Below are 21,525 nucleotides of genomic sequence, written 5' to 3'. Positions count from 1 at the left end.
TTTTAAAACATACTTTAATTTGCCATAAATAGGCTGCCCTCTTACTTGTAAATGGTCATGAAGCTGGAGGGTCCTGGGACTCATTGGACAGGCAGGTTTCTGCTTCATTAAAGGAACTGTTGCTGCCTGCTGTTCTACTGCTGACAGTAGAAATGCACTCAGCGCTTTTATCGAAACAGTTTCTTTGAAGACCACCTCATTTCTTAGCTGCTTTAACTACCACCCAAAAGGAAAGTTTCCAACTGTGACCGATTGTTAGCTAGACCTCCTTCTGCCCTGTGACCTATTCCCCAGGACTCCAGATGGCAGCAGCGCAACCAGGAATGCTCTGAATGAGCCTCACTCCACTGGACAACACTCGGCACCAGTAAGGGTTATAAGGAGCCTAATTTTTATGCTTTGATCACAGGGATTTAAAAATCTAAAAAACTACATTGTTCCTTCCACACAGGGCTCTGAACTTTGCTTTTTCACATTTACATCATTCACATTATCATTTTCATGTTTACTTGAGTAAAATTTCTACACTCTTTACATGACAGAAATTTGGAGCTGAATAACTTTATTTCACAAAGCAGCTTGTGCGTAGGGGTAGAGGTTTTATTTCTTTTTAAAAATTATACATGTGCGCCCTCCTGAAATAATGGCATAACTACATCACTTTATTATCCACGTATGGGTAAGCACCACCTCCCAACAAGACACAACACACACCCCTTTAGCAAAACATCTGCTGACCCCTGGAACTCACTAAATGTAGCCGAACATCAAATCTAAAAAGACAGGGTTTTTAATTTGCAGCATTTTGTATGTTAATATTTTATTTTCCCTTTACGGATCTCATATTTAGTTTTTTATGTGCATTTTGCTCCTTTTAACCCGGTGGCAGCACTGGGAAATATCACAGGCCTGTTACCCAGTATTTCTCTAACAAGCCAATCAGGTACAAACAGGATTTTTACATCTGTTTGTAAATTTTAGTTGGGGGCAGTTGAGTTGAAAGAAGGAAAAATAAAAAGACAAATACCACATTTGTGTAAGATTTAATTCACATCATTCATACAATACTGTGCTGTTGGCATGTGTCTCAATAAATAATCTTCAAAAAAGAAATTACCAGTGTAAAAATAGTTCCCCTGAATTCACATGCTTTTTACTGTTCCCAGATCTCATAATGGCTTTTAAAATTATTTTTTCAGACTCTTAGAGCTATGTGCCCCATATTGTGACAGGATATGTTTCTCTGCCCTGCTCCCAAGAGTGGAGCTGGAGGGAAGGGAAGTGGAGACAGCTTGGCACTATTCTTGTCTACAAGAGGCCCAGCTTGAGAGATTCACTTTTATTGCCAGAAAAAAAGGAACATGAGAAATTAAAGTGTCAAAGAGGCCGGGGAGTTTAAGCCTGAGAAGAAAACCCCCAAATGAGCTAACAAACAGGCAGCTCAAATCTATTCATCCAACAGAAAACACGTGAGTGCCGACCACACCAAGCACTATTCTAGGCCCCGGAGATACAGTGCAGGACAGAACAAAGTCAGTGTCTCCAGAGAGCAGCACTGTTTTAAATCTCCAAAGCATGGCTGTTGCCTTGGTACTCAACAAATTATGCCCATTTTCCAGAATGGGCCCACTCTGAAACTTTTTGGCCTTTAGGTAGCTCCAGACAAATTCTCAATACAGTAGAAGGGAAAGGGCCTAAAAAAAAAACATACAATCCACTATCAGAGCTAAACCTTTTCCCTAGGAGTATGTTGCAGAGTTTCAATTTCTTAGTTGCATATAAAATAATTATAGTCATCTCTACGGACAAACTCCCAAAGCACATGGTGAAATGACCTCACCAGCTAGGGGGTGTAGATTCTGCATTATCCAGGCAAAAAGTAAATGCAACCAGAAGTAGTAAACTGAAGCCCAACAATCTTCAAGGAATTGGAGAAGAAACTTTTCCCAAGGGGAGCCTGCCATAGTCAGCGCTAATCTTGGCTTATTTTCCACTGATGGGTCCCTCTGACACTAGCTTCTTACTGCCCTCTGCTGGCTACGTCTGTATTCACTCTTTTTAAGCTATCCTGTTTTATTCCAAGTGCTATTTTACTAGGCAAGGAGAGAAATTTACTTACGCACAAAACAAAAATTTTTAGACTTTATATTGTTACTTAAAATCAACCCCAAGGATGTCCTGTACCATTATTTCATTTCTTTACTACAGAAGCAATACATTACTGAAAAAAGAAAAACAAGTAAGCAAAAGGAAAACCAGAATACTCACCTTCCTGGAAACCACCATTAAAACCTTGATTTATGTCCTTCCAACTTCTCTTCTCTGCAGGCATGCACCCTTATATTCATTTCATTTTTGTTTTACAAAATGTGGTCTTAGGGTACATATTTTGAATATTGCTTTAAAAATATACTAACAAATATTTTCCATGCTGTCCACTTTTATGGCACCATAAGATCCCATTATGCAGGGTATCACATTTTAATCATTCCCCTCCTTCAACCAACTAAAGTCTAGCTCTGTGGTAAATATACTTACAGCTATAACCATTCTTCCATTTGCAACTGGCCAATAAATGAGTTCTTTTAACGGACGTTTTTCTGAATTGCTTTAAGACTTTTCTCCCCCATTTTATCATCAGAAATGCAAGGTTAACAGAACCTCCCGGGGTTGGCACACAGGGTCCCACCAGGGTCCCCCCACTTCCATGTTTCACAATTCAGATTATCTCATAAAGAGAAAACTTGAGTTTCACCTTCTTCCTATAAAGAGCACTTCTGTCTCTCCTCTGGTTCATTCCTTTCCCAAAGCCAACTTGCTACTGAAATCAAATTAGGAATGTGAAGATGGTCAGTGAATATGAAACAAAACAACCCAAGACACTTTTAAGAGACGTTCATACAAACTAGGAGAGAACTTAGAAAATTGCCTCTTTAGGTCTCAAGAAGCCTTAGGGGTCACCCATCACCCTCATTTCTAAGCTCTTCCAAGCAAAAGCCAGATTGTGACGCAACTTTCATCAGCATACTGGGGACTCTGCTCTGTAGGATTTAGATAAAAAGCTGGCTGAAGCATTTCACTTGTGATAGAGCAGTTTTAAATAATTTATGCTTATGCTATTTGAAGGGCAAGCCACGTTTGAAAGTCTTTAACTTTGCCCGAGGAGCACAGGTACCACCAGTCCTTCTGAACACTAATGTGTTAATATTTACGTTGCCCAAGTCCTAATATCTGATCACCCTCTAAGATCAATCATCAGTTTTGACCACAACCACCCTTCTGCCCCCTGGCCCCCAGCAATCAATCAGATGTCACCGAACAGGATCTCTGTGAGGCTGGGAAAGCCTGGTGGCCTCTCCTGGGCATCTCTATAGCCCAACAACAATGCCTCCATTTTCTTGCCAGAAATTACTGCTACTAAAACAGCTGCCTTGGATTGGCTTTCTGAGGAGCTCAGCTGGGAAGGCAATGCCCCATCCTCAGCCTGGAGAGGTGAAGGCTGTGATCTCACTTCTCCTCCTTCCTCCTCTGTGGGTAGAGTGCAGGAAGAGGCACTCAAAGCTTGCTTGTGCTCAGCATATTAAGCCCAACTCTGTATACTCATCTAAAAAGAAAATTCCGGCTCCATTTAAAGCTTGAATTTTTTTAGATACCTATAGAGTTGGGCTTAAAGAATATTCTAAGCACAAGCAAGCTCTGAATACCTTCAGTCAGACTAACAGATGTTCCCACATTTGTCCAGGGCTTGTAACACCTCTGCCCATATAATGGTTTCATTGCCTCAATAATCCAGTTAGAAATGTTTAGGCTGGGCAGAAAAACTTTCTGAACTATTAACTTCTGATACCCGCTTCCACTAATTCCTTCTCTTTGCCCTTCCTCTCCAAAGCCAGACCTTTCTTACTTCATTGCCTCTGGTTAAGGTTCTATCAGCAGAACAAATACCACCCTCTGCCGGCTTGCCCCCTTGACTAGAAAAAGCAGGTTAGATAAAATGGTCAATTCCTAGTTTTTAATTGATACCAACTTACCACAGCCTTTTTACAATTTTTCTATGGATTCACTTTTTTAAACTGGCTTACAAAAAATACATGTAATAAAAAATTTAATAAAATCAGGTCCAGGCAAAAAATTTGAAAGTTAAGAACAGAAATAAAATGGATTTGGCTAGGTTTTCTTGCAGCAAAGTTTACAAGGATGCACAAGTCTTGTTGCCCATGTGAGCATAACAGTATCAAATGCTTGGCTTAGGTATGTTCTAGGTACATGAAGGATTGACTATCTTCCTCAGTAAAAATGAAGATGCCCGCTTCTGCCCTGGCACTTTAGCATGGATGGGCTCCCTCAAACTATATAGGCAAGTCATAACTGTAAGGCTAAACTTACATTTCTCTGATCTGGGTTTTGATGATTGCCAGATAGAGAAAAGGCACTTCAGGTAGCAGCAGAACCACCTAACGTTGTGGAGGAAAGCTCACCAACACTTCACTTGCAACTGAACAGCATGGATGAAAAACTTAAATGGGCAGTGGACTCACTGCAGGAAGTCAGTTTGGGAGGCCAGTGCAACCTGGAGTCTATGGGCTGCAAAACAAGGTAAAAAACAAGGTAGGAGCACAAGATGCCAGAAGGCTCTGGCTAGGGAAATTGGTAATAAGTAACACAAAGACATAAGTAAATACTTGGTGCAGAGCCTGGTACACACTAACTGCTCAACAGCCCTTCCCTTTCCTCTCACCAAAAACATGACTTTAAGGGGAAAGTAATAAAATTGCCACATCAGAGAGGTTGTTTTTCATGGGGTGCTGTGTAGCACACATCATGGTCTACAGCTGATCAAAGACAAAGGACAAAAAGGACTGAAGTAGAAGAATGTTCCAGGCAGGCCTCAAGATTAATACATAGGACTACAGCCTGAACTCTGGAACTGTTACAATGGAAAGGGTGGGAAGAGGGAGAAATGGCCTGAGGAAGTGTGTTGCAAGTCACAAGTATAGATCAGATATACCTTTTCTAAAAGTTAAGCAAGAGGTCAAAAGGAGTAGAGCCACTGTTTGACCACAAAGAAGTCCTGGTATTAACATTCCAGGACAGAAGCCAGAAAAACATTAACAAAAAGTGTTAAGGATGGAGACGGTTGAGTAGTATGATTTCATCAATGAACAGTTGCATACTTACTGTTAAGATAGGGTCAAAGGTAGAAAATTCTTGTATTTTGTAGCTCAGGTGATAGCAAATAAGGAAATGTCAAAAACCAATGCTAGTCAAATTCCATGTCAGAATATTTAGGTTACAGAATAGCTTCACAAAATTTTCCCAACACTCATCTCAAAAAGGGACCAGTGAGTTAATATATGGAAATGCATATATTTTGCTGTAATCAAACTGCCATTTTCCCTAGCCTCAATTATGTAATTTCCCATAAACATAAAAACTTCAGGTAATTTAAAATATATATGTGTTTTTCCTACTGCATTAACAGTTCAAGCAGCACCAAATACAGAATGACTCAAAATTTTTAATGCTGATACTGGGAAACTAGAATTGAAATCATTTTCTTTATAAAAGCCAAATAGCTTAGGTTGACATTTAATGGCAACAGGTTACCCCTAGATGGACTTGTTTTGTAAAGCTAGCTCTAGAGTTTACATGAGGCATTCACTCCAGTGTGTAATACACCACGCTGACAATCAATCCTTAGTGACATTAAGATGTCAGACATCTTGGAGGACTTAAACTTGCAAATTCCCAAGATGCATACACTCCATACAAATATTTAAAACCAGACCTGGCTCAAGTTCAAGCTTCACGTGTGCCCTGAAGCTACATAAAGACTGGAAAACTAGGAGAAATTAAAAGGACTCCGGTTAGCAATTTACCAGATTCCAAGTTAAAGACTTCCATTAGTACTAGCAGGCTCAGCACTTCATACTCATACCAACAAACCCAACTTGATTCAAGCTTGAAATAAATGGGTCATTATTACTCTCCTCCCTGCTAAGATTCTCATGGACTCGAGCACACTAGTCTTGGAAGCATATCTTGCTTCTGTGTCTAACATTTAGGTAAATGAAGACACCATGACCTTTCCTAATGGGCATGTGCATAAGCACTCCCAACATCATGTACCTACCTTCTTGAGTCCCATAGCCTAAATCTAATCTGCCCATGTTTGTCTTAGATTGACTGCTGTGGGAACAGAGTTCTAAATTACTGACACCCACTTGACTAGCCTCAACTCATTTCTCCAGTTTCTAGGTTGACCCAGCCATACTGATGAACGTCCTCACCCAAGAAAGAACCCCTGGCTGTTGCTAGCATATTACTGTTAAGCCTACGTTTGCTTAGGCTGTCCTAACTGCCAACACTCAAGTAACTGGTTGGGATAACAGGCTGTCATTCAGAAACCAGGAGACAAATAGCATACGTCCATGATTTTTTATCTTTTGTCCTTCGTTAACAGGGACCTTATGTTACTGCCCTCCCCCCAAAGAACAGAAATGAGAAACAAGAGCCCAGTTTTTTTATTTGATCATTTCTTGCATTTGAAGTATTCCTCGATGACATCCTTGGCCTGAGACTCTTTGCCATAGTCCTAAAAAAAATCATATGCGATTTTACTAATTTAGAAACTCCACTAAATTGTTAGCTCTAGTTAGAGTGAAGCTTAAAAAAAAAAAAACCTAGCACATGTCTCATGAAAATGCTTCTCATCATCAAAATATCTTGTAGCCATTTTCAGGGACCTTAATGACCTCAATGTCTTTAAGGCTCGTAACATGGCTTTCCTATTGCCAGCATTTTCTAAATTTCTGCAGAAACACATTCAGGTAAGCAGATTCTTTGGCTGGCTTAATTACGGCTTATTTCCCTTTTCTAGAAAACTTTCTAGATCTGTTGAGAATCACACGTTTTGCTTTTAAGGTGTTCCTGACTTATGTTACTACCTAAACGCATTACGGAGTTAAGCATGGTCATCCAGCACAGCCTTCACCCCAAATACTGACTTACCTTAACAACCACACAGCTGCAACCAACCACTTTACGGGGTTTTCCCTCTCTGTCAATTTTACAGAGACCTACCCATTCCCCTAGCTTCTTGTTGTCATCAACCTATCGGAAGGAATAAAAAAAAAACACATCACCACACTAATAGGCAGTTGTGCTACTGACAATACATTAAATGAAAGGCAGCTGTAATCAGATAGGGTGACATGGCAGTTTCCTCACAGCAGTTCAGTAGAGGGAGCCAGTTGTCATCATGTACAGCACCAAGCCCACCTATCAGCACTCTACCTAAGTTTTGTTCTATAAAGAAAATGTTCAATAAAATGCTGCTTTAGCTTTAGCATGGCCCATAATGCCAAGTCTGTGGTATTTTTCACACCCACAGAAAGCTGGACACACGACCCTAACTGGCCCAACTGTCATTAAGCTAAGATATCGAAACAGTTCGGGTAAACCAAATTAGATGGATTACTTACCTTGATCAGGTTGATTTGGTGCTCAGCACAAAGAGCTTCCACCAACTTGACATACATAGGCTCATCACAGTTGGATGCAAGCACACAAAGATGGGCTTGGCGCCTGAAATGCAAATCAAACAAGAGAAGCTGAAATTCAGGTTTAAATCCACCACTCCGCACTTTGTAAGTCATCTCTACACTGGCCAAAACGCAAGCAGCACACCCATTTTCAGTCTGTTGCAGATGCCACAGGCTGTGTATTTAATTCACTTATCGAAACTCCTGAAAATACCAAGTTTATACGTAGGACCTAGTTCATCAATTCGTTCCCCATTACCGGCTCAGACATTTACTACCATGCAGTATTTTCAAGGTACAAATAGTCCAAGAAATTCGTGCCAGGTACCTTCAAACAAGGAGTGCTGTTTCCACTGGATCAAACTGGCCAGTCCACGCCAAAGGGAATTGAACTGACTTAAATTCACCTGGCTCAGTAACCCTTAAAGGGCACTTAAATTCAGCTCAAATAATTCACAGCAGTTGCTCTGCCTATGTAACTAGCCCAAAAACCAAACCGAATAAATTCCCAACTATCCTACTTTCACATTCATCTTCACAGCTACTGTAAATACACGAGGTTCACGTAAAAGCCCAAATGCTCCTGCAATAAACAGTACCTTGAAATCTCATCAACATAGAAACTCAAAATTAGAAAATGTTAAATGAAGGTTCCTATCTGTTCTCTGGATAACATGAAATCAGCCCCACAACCTACAGGTTTGTCAGACTGTTAGCTTTCACTCATAAAAGGAGTGAAGGGGTATCCGACAATTTAAGTCATCATTCAAACACTGTAGTTTTACTTTTAAGTACTCATCCCCATTCCAAACACACACTTAGAGTGGTCCACTAGAGATCTTAGTTGATACCTTTTCCTAGGTTTCCTGTAGAACGGATGTCATTCAGAACTTTTGTGCTAACATCATGAACTTCACGCTTTCTTCCCTTGGCTGCAGTTTTGTTCCGGTTCCAACACCCCACAGTATTGAGACTGATACACGTACTTGTCTAAGGCTTTGGCAGCTTCGCGAATTCCACGTGCTAGGCCATCATGGATGAGGGCGGTCTTCAGCACCTCTTGTAGAGCAGTATTGACGTCCATTACACCTCCAGCAGCAATGCTAAAACGTAAGAAAATATTAAAACAATCATTACGCTACCTGCATGCCATCTAGAACCTCAGACTCGGCAGCCAACGGCGAGGTAGGTCAAACGCCGCTTTGAGCGCCACGAGTGACCCAGAGCCCGCGCTGCCGACTCGCGGCCCACACGCGGCCCAGACCCGGCCCGCATCACGACCCCGGCCCTGGGCTCACCCTTCCTCGGCCATGGCGGTGGGTTACGGGTGGAGCCGAATCTTGAATGCACTACAATGCAAAAAAAAACCAAAGACACTGGTTAACCAAACGACTCAGTTTAGGCCCAGATACTCAAAAATAGTCCTATAGCCAAAAAACGCCGAGCCACGTTCTGAAACCACCTCCCTTCCCTTAGCTCACCCCGAGCCTCCGCCTCCGCGCGACTCGGCGGCGGCAGGGAAAGAGGACCAGCACGCTTGCAAGACGGTATTTAAGGGTGTCCCAGGACCCCCCCTAGGCGCATGTGCATTCCCTTCCACGAAAGAGCTGGCTCTGGTAGTGCCGGGCTTCGAGAATTTCTGTTTCCGGATTGAGGCGGTTCTAAGGTAGGGGTCCTACTGTTCTTCTGACGCTGCTCGGCCGGTCATTGGCTCTGCGAAACAGGCACTAACGCGGGCAGCCTCCTAAAGCCGTTCCCTGCCTGGGGCGTGGCCTGCTGAGGCCCAGAGAGCTCGTTCTACGGAGCGCGAGAAGAGCCAAACGCTCCTATCTCCATAGTCTCTTCAGGCCTCCGGCCCCTGGCTGGGTAGAAACGGCTTTTAACTCTTAGCATGCACACCGTAATTGTAGCTTCCTGTCGACCCCACTGATTGGGCTTCCTGAGCGGCGTACTCTCTCCCTTGGCTTCTAACTCGCTCTGAGTGTCCGTGAATGTGTTACTCTGTGAGTGATCCTCGTAGGTGTGTATGTATGTCTTTCCATGAAACGAAAGCCAACACGTTTGCGCTAATTCTCAGCACTTCGCAAATTCCACTTTCCCGGCGAGTTTGTTAAGTGGAACGCCCGCCAGGTGGCTGGCTACGGTTTCCTAGTGTAGTTGTTCTAAATGGAGGGGTTTTTTTTCGGTTTAAACACTAAGTTGTTCCCTGAATTCGTACTCCCGCCTAAATGGAGATTCAACAGGTGGACAGAGGGATAGGGTCTAGGAAAATGTAGGCTTTGAAAAATCCGGCCTCAATTTCGCCGTCCAGAACTAGCAGAGTTAGGAGTGGAACCTGACTGTCAGTTTTAACTCTGACTTTGCCGGGAAGCAACATTTTGAGTTTTACGTTGATTGGCCTTTCCCCACCCGCATTTCCAACTCACATACATGAAATACAGCCGAATGTAATCAGTACAGTCCTTTTTCTCAGCTTTAACTTCTTCTCTTGACAAGTCACCAAGCCAGTTAGCAATTATTAAGCGTTTGATAGGTGCCAGCACTACGTATAGAGTGAACAGCGAAGAGCAAAACAGGTACTGTTAGATTCTTTGACTGCTGTGAAGAAAACTAAAGTGAGTGGCAAGAGTGTGAGGTAGAGTTAACCAGAAGAGTGATAAACCGTAATTTTAATAGATTGATATTGTTCATTTTTAGCTTTCAAGTTTTCATTTTAAAAATGATGAACCTGCTTCCTTCCATCCATACCTCATCCTAAAAAGTTGTTCACTTTACTTGTTCATTTAACTACTGAGCTTTTGCTTTAAAAAAAAAAAAAGCTGCCGAGTTTTATAAACATGAGAATGTTTATTCCTGCTGATTTCATGTTTGTGATGTGGGATTAAGCTTTGAGCCAAAGATGAGACAACCTAAAGGCCACAGTGGATGTACTAAGTGGGGTTAATGTGGAAAGGTAAGAGAAGGACTTAGGGCTCGAGTCAACATTTGAAACTGGCTCAAAAAAAAAAATAATAATAAAAATAAAAAATTATTTTAAGTGAAGAAAAGAATAAGGACAGAGCCATGGATGCTTCTTTGTCTTTGTTGAAAGTTACCTTAACACATTTGTATTTTTGAAACATGAGTGTTTCAGCAAATTTTCATCTAAAGTTAATAAAAGTTAATATGCTAAACATATTAGTAGATTTCTAACCACACGCCTCACCCCCCTCCAAATCTTACGGAGGAGGCACAAAATTTGGTAAAGATTTGGGAAATATAAATGAGAAAATAATCATTGCCAAACAACGTATTTATACAGGAGAATAATGATTAAGCACCTTTTAGCATATGCTATTTTTCCAGTGTAGTACCATCCAACACTGACTTGGCTTTTGTCTTTTTAGGAGCTCATAATTTATTCTGTAGCCCCGAGTATCATAGGCCTTAATATTTCACCTTAATGAATGCCTATCAGTTTCAAACTTCCCTTCTTAGAATTGGAGCTACTTTTTTTTGTTTTGTTTTGTTTTTTAGCATGGCCTAATGTAAATTTCAAACATGAAAAGTAATTCAGTGAATAGTTTGGTGATGTCACTGGTGAAGACAGTTTCATGTAGCTTTAAAAAGAATTATTTTCATTTTTCTTTAATTATATAATTGCAAAAAATTTAAACACAGAGTTAGTGAAAGCTTTTGTGATCCCATCCTCTGTGGATAACCACTACTAAGAGATTTTATTATGACAATTTTCAAACACATGGCAAAGCTGAAAGAATTAAGATTCAGTACATGACTCTATATCCTCCACCAAGATTCTACCATTAACAACTTACTAGACTTGGCTTATCATACTTCCATCTATCCATCCCTCTATCCCTCCAGTCATAAATCCACCTCATTATTGTTATTGTTTTAAATTTTTTATTGATTTATAATCATTTTACAATATTGTGTCAAATTCCAGGGTAGAGCACAATTTTTCAGTCATATATGAACATATATATATATTCATTGTCACATTTTTTTCTCTCTGAGCTTATTTTTTGTTTTTTGTAGTTTTTGTGGGTTTTGTTTGTTTGTTTTTGATGTTCTACTTATATGACCAGTTCTAATCCCGGGGATGAAGTTAAAGGGCACACTGGTGATTTAAGGATTCTGTAATATAGATTCTCCTAGTTCATCTCCTCTCAACTTTAGATATTGACAAAAGTGGAAGACAAATTAAATAGAGCTTAAAGGCTAGGGTCACTCTTATACCTGCAGATTATGATACTTACATAATGTGCATCTGAAATACAGAGGAAAAATAAATAAATTCTGAAGTTTGTTTTAGAAACAATAATGAAAATAATTGGTATTCTTGTTGAGCACTTCAAGTGTTATCATATATTTTCTCCCTTGATCCTCATTGAGACTCGATATGGTATTGGTGGTATTAGCCCCCTTTCACAGGGAAGGAAACCCAGGCTTAGAGAGTTGCCCAAGATCACATAGCTATTAAATGTGGAAGCTGATATTTGAGCCCAGCTGACTTAAAAGCTCAAGCTTCTAACACTTCAGCCATTTGGATGATTGCCCAAATGTGGGAAGGAAATCACAGAATTCAGAGATAACTTTACATCTCACATTTGGCAATAATATGACTGGCTCTCCCTTACTGTGCTAAAAAGTTGCATAAATGGAGAAAGGGAATATTGCAGTGTTATGCCGAAAAAGGGCAGTAGAAATGTAGGTTTCTGAATCATCTAAGTATAGATGTTATATTCGTTTGCTGGGGTTGCCATAACAATTACCATAAACTGGTGGCTTGAAAGAGAAAGAAAAAAAACATATGATATCACCTATATGTGGAATCTAAAAAAAAAAATGACACAAATGAACTTATTTACAAAACAGAAAGAGACTCACAGACATAGAAAAACAAACATGGTTACTGGTGGGGAAGGGGGGTTGGAAGGGATAAATTAGAAGTTTGAGATTTGCAGATGCTAACTGTATATAAAATAGATAAACAAGTTTCTACTGTATACCACAGGGAACTTTATTCAATATCTTGTAGTAACCTATAATGAAAAAGAATATGAAAACGAATATATGTATGTATACGTATGACTGAAACATTATGCTGTACACCAGAATTGACACAACATTGTAAACTATACTCCAATTAAAAAACAGACTGGTGGCTTAAACAACAAAGTTATTGTCTCAGAGTTCTGAGGGCAAGAAGTTTGAAATCAGGGTGTCTGCAGGGTTGGTTAGTTCTAGGCTGTGAGCGGGAATCTGCTCCATACCTTTCTCTTAGCTTCTGAAGTTTGCCAGCAATGTTGGTATGCTTTGGCATTCCTTGGCTTGTGACAACATAACTCCAGTCTTCATCTGATGTTCTCTGTGCATATCTGTCCCTGCGTCCAAATTTTTTCCTTTTTATAAGGATACCAGTTATAGTGGAGTAGGGACTCACCCCACTCCAGTATAACCCCGTCTTAATTAATTACATCTAGAACAACTATTTCCAGATAAGGTCTTGATATTTGGTGCTGGGGCTAGGACTTAAACATATGTATTTTTAGGGAACACAATTCAACCTATGACAGATATCAAAGAAGAAGGGGATGTAGAACAGATTAAATGCTAGAAAAGATCTTTGAGTTGAACTGCAGAAAGCTTCCCTGAAATACCAGAGCTGGGAACAGAAGTTAAACTAGTTCATACGCTCGAAAGATTTTATATCTTGGGGTGGTGGGGCCCAGCTGAACTGAGTTCAAATTCCAGCTCACTCTGTGGCCTTTGGCAAATGACTTCTTTTTCTTTATCAGTAAAATGGTGATATCATGTGACTTCAGCCACTTGGCACTGATGCCAGCTTCCCTTCTCTATCTCCAGGTTGTAGATGAGCTCTTTATTTGTAAATGACAGCTGTTGCTTTTTTGTATTAGGACAAGTAAGCATGTGCATTATAGAAAATTTGGATAATATTATATCAATTGTTGTTCTTTGCATGCAACAGAATAACCTTTGGCCAACATTTTTAAAAAAGTGAATATACTGGAAAGCTACTGATTGGCTCAGAGAATAAAAGGGTTTGTTGAGCCATCAGGTTCAGGGAATGGTAGAAACAGGATGGTTCCAGGGATCTTAGTTACAGGAACTTTTACAAAGTCTCTTAAGTCAGTGCTTCTCAAACTATCTGCCTAGCTGTCTGACTAAATGAAGATTTTTTTTCCCGCCCAATCCATCACAGATGATTAGTTTAATAACATACAACAAATATGAATTAACAGTGGTTCTGCAAGACTAACCCTCTTGCAGATAATCAATATAAGTCTAAAATTTTTAGAAACTACCTGAAGGCACTGGCTGAATCCCCACATTTATGGCTTTTAGCATGAGGGAATCCCATCAGTGCCGCATGGGGCAACTAATAGTCAGAGGTCCTCAGCTTTACTGCCTTGAAAGCCAGAGGAAAGAGTTTAGAGCAATCACGGCTGCCGAAAATGGCAGAGGGACAGACCAATATTCTGTGTATAGATGCTGCTAAACCTCTGACTGGCCCCTGAACTACATGTGCATGGGGCAGACTCCAAGCAACATAGTTAAGGCTAAACAAAATACACAGAGAATTCAGCTGCCTCTCATCCCTAAGAAACAAAGTTTGAATCAAGGCAGGTTAACCGCTGAAGTTAAAAAAGAAAAAAAAAAACAATATTCTTTAAAACAATACAGGAGAATCCCGAGTCTCTGCAGTGTATCATCCATGATGTCCTTGATATGATCCAGAACCATCACGTATGCTAAGAAGACAGGAAAACATGATTCACACTAAAAAGAAAAGGCAATGTATGGAAACTGGCCCCAAGATGATTCAAAATGTCAAGAATTTTAAAGCAGCTACTAAAAATGTGCTCAAAAATGTTTAAAAAATTCTCATAATGAATGAACAAATAGAGACAACAAAAACTATGAAAGAGGATCAAGTAGAAATTTGAGAACTGAGATAAAATATGAGAAATAAGTTCACTGGAAGGGCTAGCAGCAGATTGGAGAAGACGAAAGACTGAGTAAACTTGAAGTGTGATCAATCTGAAATTTTCTAATTTGAAGAAAAGAGAGAAGAAAGCAATTGAAAAAAATAGAGCTGCAATGATCTGTGGGACAAAATCAAAAGGTTTAACATGTATGTAATTGAATACATAATGCTAACATATATGCAATTCCAGTGCCATAAGGAGTCAAGAGAATGAGACAAAAATATTTGAAGAAAAAAATGTCCAAAAGCATCCAAAGTTTGGTCCAGTTAATTCATTTCTATGTTACCCACTGTGAAGAATAACTCACTCTTAAAAAAGGGTCAGTATGAACCTAATTTTCTAATTTACATTTGTATTTTTACTTTAGGTATTCCCTAAATTTTCTATGTCTACATAAGCTTCCTTTCTCACTTTTAGTATTCCTAAATTTTGCTCATTTTAAGGTAAAGGGTTCAACTATATGAAATATAGACTCTTTGTTGTTGTTGTTGTTCTCCTACAGAAAAAAAGGACAGCATATCCTAAGTGGTAGACATTAACAGTCCGCATTAAAAAAAAAAAAAAAAAAGCCTTGCTCCGCCCCCGCCCCCCAGAGCTCCTCGGTGTCCTCCAGGCTGCGTGGAACTCGGGGCGGCGCTACCCGCACGGAATCGAGGATGCCAGGGCCGGGCTGAGCAGTCGCTGCCCGCTTTTCAGCTGGTTCGAATTCGAGTCCAGGGACGCAGGCTTGGACCCGGGAACCGGGGCGCCGGAGTCCTCATACCGCTCATGGAGGCGTCGGGAGACCCCGAAGGTCCGCTCCCCCCAGGAGGTGACAGAAGAGCAGCTCGGCTGGACCCGCCTTGGTGGCTTGTGTCCTGTCTCTTTAAAAGCGACTGAAGTAGCGGTAGCTTGATTTGTTTCCGAGAGAGGTTCGAAAAGACGGGGACCTGGCCTGGGGCTCGGGTCAGCGTGCCTTTTCTCTCTGCAAGGGGGTTAAAATTTGAGCATTGGGGTGGCGTGCGGTTTCTAACAGTTTCTCTCGGTAGCTCTGCTTTTAATTACTGTGTTTAAGAATGCATTCAAATCAGTATGCCATTAGACACATGAAAATCCACTGTTGTCCCCCGCCTTTAACTTTCTCTCAGCTGCCTTCCTCATCCTCTACCAAGATTTTTACAATGATTCTTGAGACTTCCTCATGCTGCACAAATTTTTGTTTTTCTAGACAGCAATGGCAACTTCCCGAAAAAATAGAGCAATTCAGATATATATTTCTTACTTAAATTTCTTTTTTCTTAAAACCATTCAACTTAAAAGTAGCAATTAGATTCACTGGCTGTTTGAAACTGAGTAATTGACTTGGTGTCTTTAAATTAAATGGTGGGAATAAGTATTAAAATAATTGATGCAAAAGACCAGTAATGAGTGTAAACAAGTACTGATTTATGGGTTTATGGGGCTTGTTTTCCCAGGAGCTACCATTGTAAGTACTATTTCTCCAGTTGAAGGATTTGGCTTGTTTTCTTTTACTTACACTTCACTTGACTTTGATAGTATCCTGGAATGATTAATAAACAGCTAACATGATGTGCTTCAAACACCGAGTTCACATAGCATGTGAAGCTAGTAACTTGAGAAGGTCTGTTACACTTCAGAGAACAGTACCCTATGGAGTTCATCCTGTGGCCTCATCCTTCTCAAAGGAATCCATTAAAGGTGAAAGAAACAGGCCTTATGGTGAAGGCAAACCGCACGGTTTGATGAATTGTGCACTGAAATTCTAATAGGGAATAGTTTGTAAATGAAAGTGATGTATTTTGAAAATTGTAGTGATATACAAAGATTGCATTACATTTGATCAAATGTGCTATATTCAAAATAGCCATTAGCTCAGCAAATGTTATCTTCAGAGTGCGTCGTGCACAGAAATGACATTTCTGTTCTTCGATCAGTAACCCCAATTACATATTTGTAATTGTAGTGTGTTTGCCTTCAAGGTGATGGCCCTCCAGGAAGTGTAAGGGAGACCCCCAGGCGACTTTCAAGAGAACAGATTTTTGTACTGATTTCAGCAGCTTCCATTAACTTCAGTTCCATGATGTGCTATTCTATCCTTGGACCCTTTTTCCCCACGGAGGTAAGACATTTTCATATCCTTATGAACTACTAATGTTTTAAAAAAGCCTTTGAAATATTTCATTTGATAGTATGGAATATTTAAAAATCTGCATGTAGTAAAGATGATGTTTAGAACTTCAGCCAACAAAAGACTTCTTAGAGAATATATGAAAAAGAATTCAGTCCAAAAAACCCCCATCATCTTGGAAGGTAATTCATCTAAATACTAAATAAAGTTACTTTGCTTACCAAGTACTTTGATTCATCTTTATTTGGTTTCTGCAACTAAAAAAAAAAAAAAAGGAAGTGTATTGAATAACTGAGATTTTGATGTTATTGCAAAACAAAACCTCATAAGACAGTAACTCTGTTTCCTGGAGTTTGGGTTTATTAATATTTTAGAATTAGGAAGACATGGTCCATTCTCTTTTTCTGACTTGAATTTTGTATGGAACCCTACTATCAATGTTTGTGCCGAGGAAGAATTATGAGTGATATTATTAGGTCCTTCTAATCATAGCCTTTTATGTGACGTTAGGGTCTACAGATAATGGTACAGACTTGGAGGAATAACACCTAGAGAAGCCCCCTGAAATCTGGAGGTCGATGGGGTATAGTATGGAAGGAATGGGACTGGGTTGGCTGAGTGGAGATAATGTGCCCGTGTGTTTTACTTCATGCTCTTTGCCAAAGCCTCAGCTCGTGATGCGCTGGCCCTTCCCAGTCATCTAACTGCTTTGGCCACATGTGGTCCGTCTTTCTGTGTGCTACAAAAAAGGATAAGCATGACTTGTCTTTGCTAGAGGAACAGTACAGCTCTGAACCCATAAGTGCTTTTTAGTTTCCAGTGTGCTTTCCCACACGTTTAATCCCATTTGGTCTCTGCAGCAACTCCATCAGATAGGCAGAATAGTGAGAACCTGATCGTGTTGCAAATGAAGGAACAGACTCAGAAGTTCAGTGACTGGCCCAGTCCAGTTTTGTTTACTGAATGGGAGGAGGAGGTTGAAAGACTTCCCACCCTGGAGTGTGCTGGGCCATTTGGATGTGTTAGGGCTGGAAGGAAAATCAGCAAAATGTCCCTCTCTCATCTGTCCTTTGGCAATGAAAAAATATGAAAAAAAAGAGTTGCAGAGTATTTGGGCCTCCTTGAAGAAGAGGTTGTCCTAAATGCTAGGAAGCTCTAGAAAAGAGAAAGTTTAATTTTGCCATGCATGGGTGGGATGGTGCGTGTGGGAGGGAAGGGTGGTACTGGAAGGGACTTGGCAGGATAACCTTAAGGTGAGTTTTGAGAAATGATAGTTTCCATGTTGAACAAGAGAGCCAAACCTGTTCTAGGTGAGATAGTCATGAGATTAGCAAAGTAAATAGCATGTTCTTAGGGGACTGCAGACAATGGTGTGGCTTGGGCCTCAGATGGAGTGAGGTCTCATAGAGTCAGAGGATCTGAGGAGGCAGGTTGGAGCCTGATTGCCAGGGTCCTTCCACTCATGACAAAGACAGAGTTAGTGAGAAGTCATCAGAGGTGTTTGAGCAAGACAGAGTTGACTGAGCAGATACGGGTTTTGGAAAAATATAGTGATGGGTGGAGCCAGTGGAATTCAGATGGAGTAAGTTAGGGCATTTCCCTGCTCAGCTGTAACTTAAGGAGGGCAACTAGTGTTAGTTTCTTCTTCGTGCAATACAAGTAAAGGAAAGCCGGGCTGTGGGTGTGTACCTTTTTTTTTTTTTCCCTTTGATTTAGTTTTTTGCTTAGAAGAGGCAAGGGAGAGAGTTTTCTAACTTTAAAAGTTGTAGATATGAAGAGTGGACTTTTTTTTTTCCTTCATTTCTTATTAAAGCTTTAGGTTGACAAATGCCCTGGCAGAACTTACCCCTCTGCCTGCGTATCCCGTTATCCTTCCTATTAGCTGGTGGTCACCAGGCCAAGGGAAAACAAAACCCTTTTTCTTAATTTCTGGTGCAGGATTCCTGTTTCTACTCATCCTTTTTTCTGGCTCCTTCCTCCTTTGGCAGAGACTAATAAGTGAACTAGAAATTGCTTTCGGTAGCTGTTCTTGCTTTCCTAAGGCAAAGCGGGATCCACATGCCAAGAGTGGTGTTCAGTTCTTGCTGTGGTCTGTGGTTCTAGGACATCCTCAGTCACCATCCTGCTTCTGCAGAGAATGTGGGATCCTATGCAAGATGGAAGCTGTTACAGCTGCTGTGACCATGACACAAGTAACTTTTGCAAGTCTGTGTCCTCTGTAAGACTTCTGTAAGATGGGGCCAGCTAAAAATACATCCCTTATTTAATTGTTGTTAGGAACCATATAAAACAGCATGGCTCGTAGTGAGGGTCTGGTAAATGTTAGTTGCTCAAACTATTATGTATTTTCTGCAAGACTTAGGAAGTGAATGCTTCCCAGAGCTATGAAGCAAAGAACATGGATAAGGTGACTTGACCAATGAATGTTCTTTCTACATCTTAACTGACACCCTTGATAACACCTTCTCTTTGAGGTGCATGCTTTACTTTGCTAGGGCTGCAGTAACAAAGCACCACAAACTAGATGGCTTAAATGACAGAAATTTATTATCCCACAGCTCTGGAGGCAACAAGTCCAAAATCAAAGTGGTGCTGGCAGGGCTGGCTCCTCCTGAGGGGTGCGAGGGGGAGAGTTACCCCAGGCCTCTCTCTTTGGCTTGGAGGTAGCTGACTTCTCCCTTTCTCTTCACATCATCTTCCCTCTATGTGTCTCTTTGTAGAAATTTCCCCTTTTTACAAAGATACAAGTAATATTGGATTAGACTCCACCCCTCATGACCTCATTTCAACTGATTTCACGTGCAAAGACTGTGTCTCCAAATCAGATCACATTCTGAGGGGCTGGGAGGGAGGACATCAAAATAAGAAGTTTGAGGGGCACAATTAAGCCCCTAATGCTACCTGACCCTTGTGCAGACGAAGTGTGGACTCCACGTTCCCATCTACCTACTGCATAACCTCTTGCGAGGATGCCTTTAAAAGTATCTCTCATAGTGAGATTTCTCTTTTCTCCACACTGTTATCTCAGGTGACTATCGGTAATGGGAGGAGAAGAACTAAGTCTGAGCTTCATAAAATTATAGGCTTAAATCCTGGCCAAGCAGTTTTTGTAATGCTGTAGGTTCAACTTCTTCACTCTCTCCTACCACCTAGCATTTAGAGACCACATTTCCGGGTTGGGGTTGCTTCCTAGAATGAGGGCTCCCTTCCTTCCTATGGTTTAGCTATAAACAGTAGAGGTCACCCATCTTGTTTCCTGTGGTATGATGCTTTGAGACATGTAGGGTTTATTCAGAGACATAAGGACACAAGAAGAACATTTTTTAAAAAAGACAAAGATTGAATGATGATCATAACGTCGTATGGGAAGCGATGAAGTAAATTTTCATTGTAAAAGTGTAGTTAGGGAGAAGACGTAAAGAAATACAAGTTTGCTGTTGTAGAGAATGAATTTTAAAGGGTGTAGGAGTGTGTGTGTGCATTTCTATATTCAGAGTAAAGTCATTTGTGGAAGAGCTGAAGCTCTGGTGAAAGGATGAATCTTCTGACCATAATATTCACTGCTGTCTCTTAGGGACCACACCTGACACAGAAGATGTTCAATAAATGACCATAAATGACCACTGACTGCCTGATAGGATGGAGAACTGTGTGTTTTAGGCTTAGTACTCCACGACATGCCAAGTCGCCCATCTTGAAATTAAGCTCACATTTTAATTCCTTAAATGATTATAGCTAGAATCTGATGGAAGGATCTACCATAGTTCCAAGGTTTAACATTTTTTAAAGCCTTCTGTTCAGTTGTACATCGCAACTAATAGTAGCATTTGAAGTTCGGAAGAAGTAGATTTAGAATAAGTGCTGTATTAGGAGCTCCTGATAGGATGGGCTAGAAATCTTAGTAGGGATCTTTGATGCGTGATAAACTACTCCAGATGTTTCAGGAGCATGTAGACTGTGGGGGGGATGGGGGAGCTACTTTCATCTGTGTTGCTGATGTCAGGAAAGAAAACTCTTTTCTCGAGCCTGTCAGGTGGCTGATACTGGTATCAGAAACAGAGAACCAGACTTGGGATGACTCATGTTTCAACTTAAGGAACTTCCTGTTCTTGAGTTTTTTGCGCAGCAAAGTGGTTTTGTTGTTGTTGTTGTTTTTAGTGACATTCAATCCTGTACCAAAATGTAATACGGAGTAGGAAAACCTTCCTCTTGTGTTTCTCCTTTACACTCACACTACTGCCACACTCACAATACTTCAGACACCAGATGTGTGGGTTTTTTTTCCCTACACCAAGCTATTCTCTGTGACATCAGCTGGGTGTCCCACCATTCAGTTCTGACACTAACCTGAATTAGCACAGACACCATAGGTTAAAAGCTCAGTCCCATGAGACCGCCCCCCGCCCCCCACCTTCATATGCCTGTCACAAGTGTTAGGTCTCCAGGTTACCCATAGCATCCATCCAACTTGGCTACAAATCAGAGGTCCTCCTTACCTTTGATTCAGTTATTTGCTAGAGTGACTTACAGAACTCAGGGATACACTTGCTTAAGGCTTACACTTTATTATAAAAGGATGTGATGAAGTATATGGATGAACATGCAGATGGAAGAGATACACAGGGCAAGGTATATGCAAGGTGCCATGGAACTTCCATATCCCGAGTGTACCATGCTTCCAGCATCTCCATGTGCTCACAAGTCTGAACGCTCCCAAACCCCACACCTTAAGGATTTTTATGGAAGCTTCATCACATAGGCATGACCAATCATTAACTCAATTTTCAGCCCCTCTCTGGAGAATGGGGTGTGGGACTGATTGTTCCAAGCTTCTGATCAT

The 21,525-nt window shown here is 40.8% G+C and overlaps 2 protein-coding genes and 3 non-coding genes across 14 annotated transcripts in view; 1 reads left to right on the top strand and 4 right to left on the bottom strand.

The window, feature by feature from the left end:
• Window positions 1–6,423: 6,423 nt before the first annotated feature.
• RPS12 (ribosomal protein S12) lies at window positions 6,424–9,135 on the bottom strand. Its single transcript, XM_032484949.1, has 6 exons — window positions 9,026–9,135; window positions 8,843–8,893; window positions 8,531–8,647; window positions 7,485–7,587; window positions 7,012–7,113; window positions 6,424–6,595 (listed from the first exon to the last, which is right to left on the bottom strand). Exons 2-6 carry the CDS (start codon window positions 8,854–8,856, stop codon window positions 6,533–6,535), a joined length of 399 nt encoding a protein of 132 aa, XP_032340840.1. The 5' UTR covers window positions 8,857–8,893; window positions 9,026–9,135; the 3' UTR covers window positions 6,424–6,532.
• LOC116665584 lies at window positions 6,725–6,854 on the bottom strand. Its single transcript, XR_004322241.1, has one exon. It is a non-coding gene; the product is annotated as a small nucleolar RNA SNORA33 (small nucleolar RNA).
• On the bottom strand, window positions 7,194–7,270 carry LOC116665586. The gene has a single exon (XR_004322242.1). It is a non-coding gene; the product is annotated as a small nucleolar RNA SNORD100 (small nucleolar RNA).
• LOC116665577 lies at window positions 8,244–8,316 on the bottom strand. The gene has a single exon (XR_004322234.1). It is a non-coding gene; the product is annotated as a small nucleolar RNA SNORD101 (small nucleolar RNA).
• Window positions 9,136–9,362: 227 nt separating the features above from the next.
• The window catches only part of SLC18B1 (solute carrier family 18 member B1), a 31,614-nt gene continuing 19,451 nt past the window's right edge, over window positions 9,363–21,525 (top strand). The window contains exons 1-2 of one of the 10 annotated variants that reach the window (XM_032484944.1): window positions 9,363–9,547; window positions 16,537–16,676. In XM_032484944.1, the coding sequence (XP_032340835.1) occupies window positions 16,635–16,676 (42 nt within the window). In that variant the 5' untranslated portion in view covers window positions 9,363–9,547; window positions 16,537–16,634. Of the gene's footprint in view, window positions 9,565–14,279; window positions 15,503–15,534; window positions 16,256–16,536; window positions 16,677–17,195; window positions 17,269–21,525 lie in introns of those variants that run through there. The other 9 variants (XM_032484946.1, XM_014562459.2, XM_014562460.2 and 6 more) reach the window with 9 other exon arrangements.

The sequence above is a fragment of the Camelus ferus genome, chromosome 8 (assembly GCF_009834535.1).
Source record: "Camelus ferus isolate YT-003-E chromosome 8, BCGSAC_Cfer_1.0, whole genome shotgun sequence".
Lineage (NCBI taxonomy): Eukaryota > Metazoa > Chordata > Mammalia > Artiodactyla > Camelidae > Camelus > Camelus ferus.
This window is presented reverse-complemented; position numbering and strand designations above follow the sequence as displayed.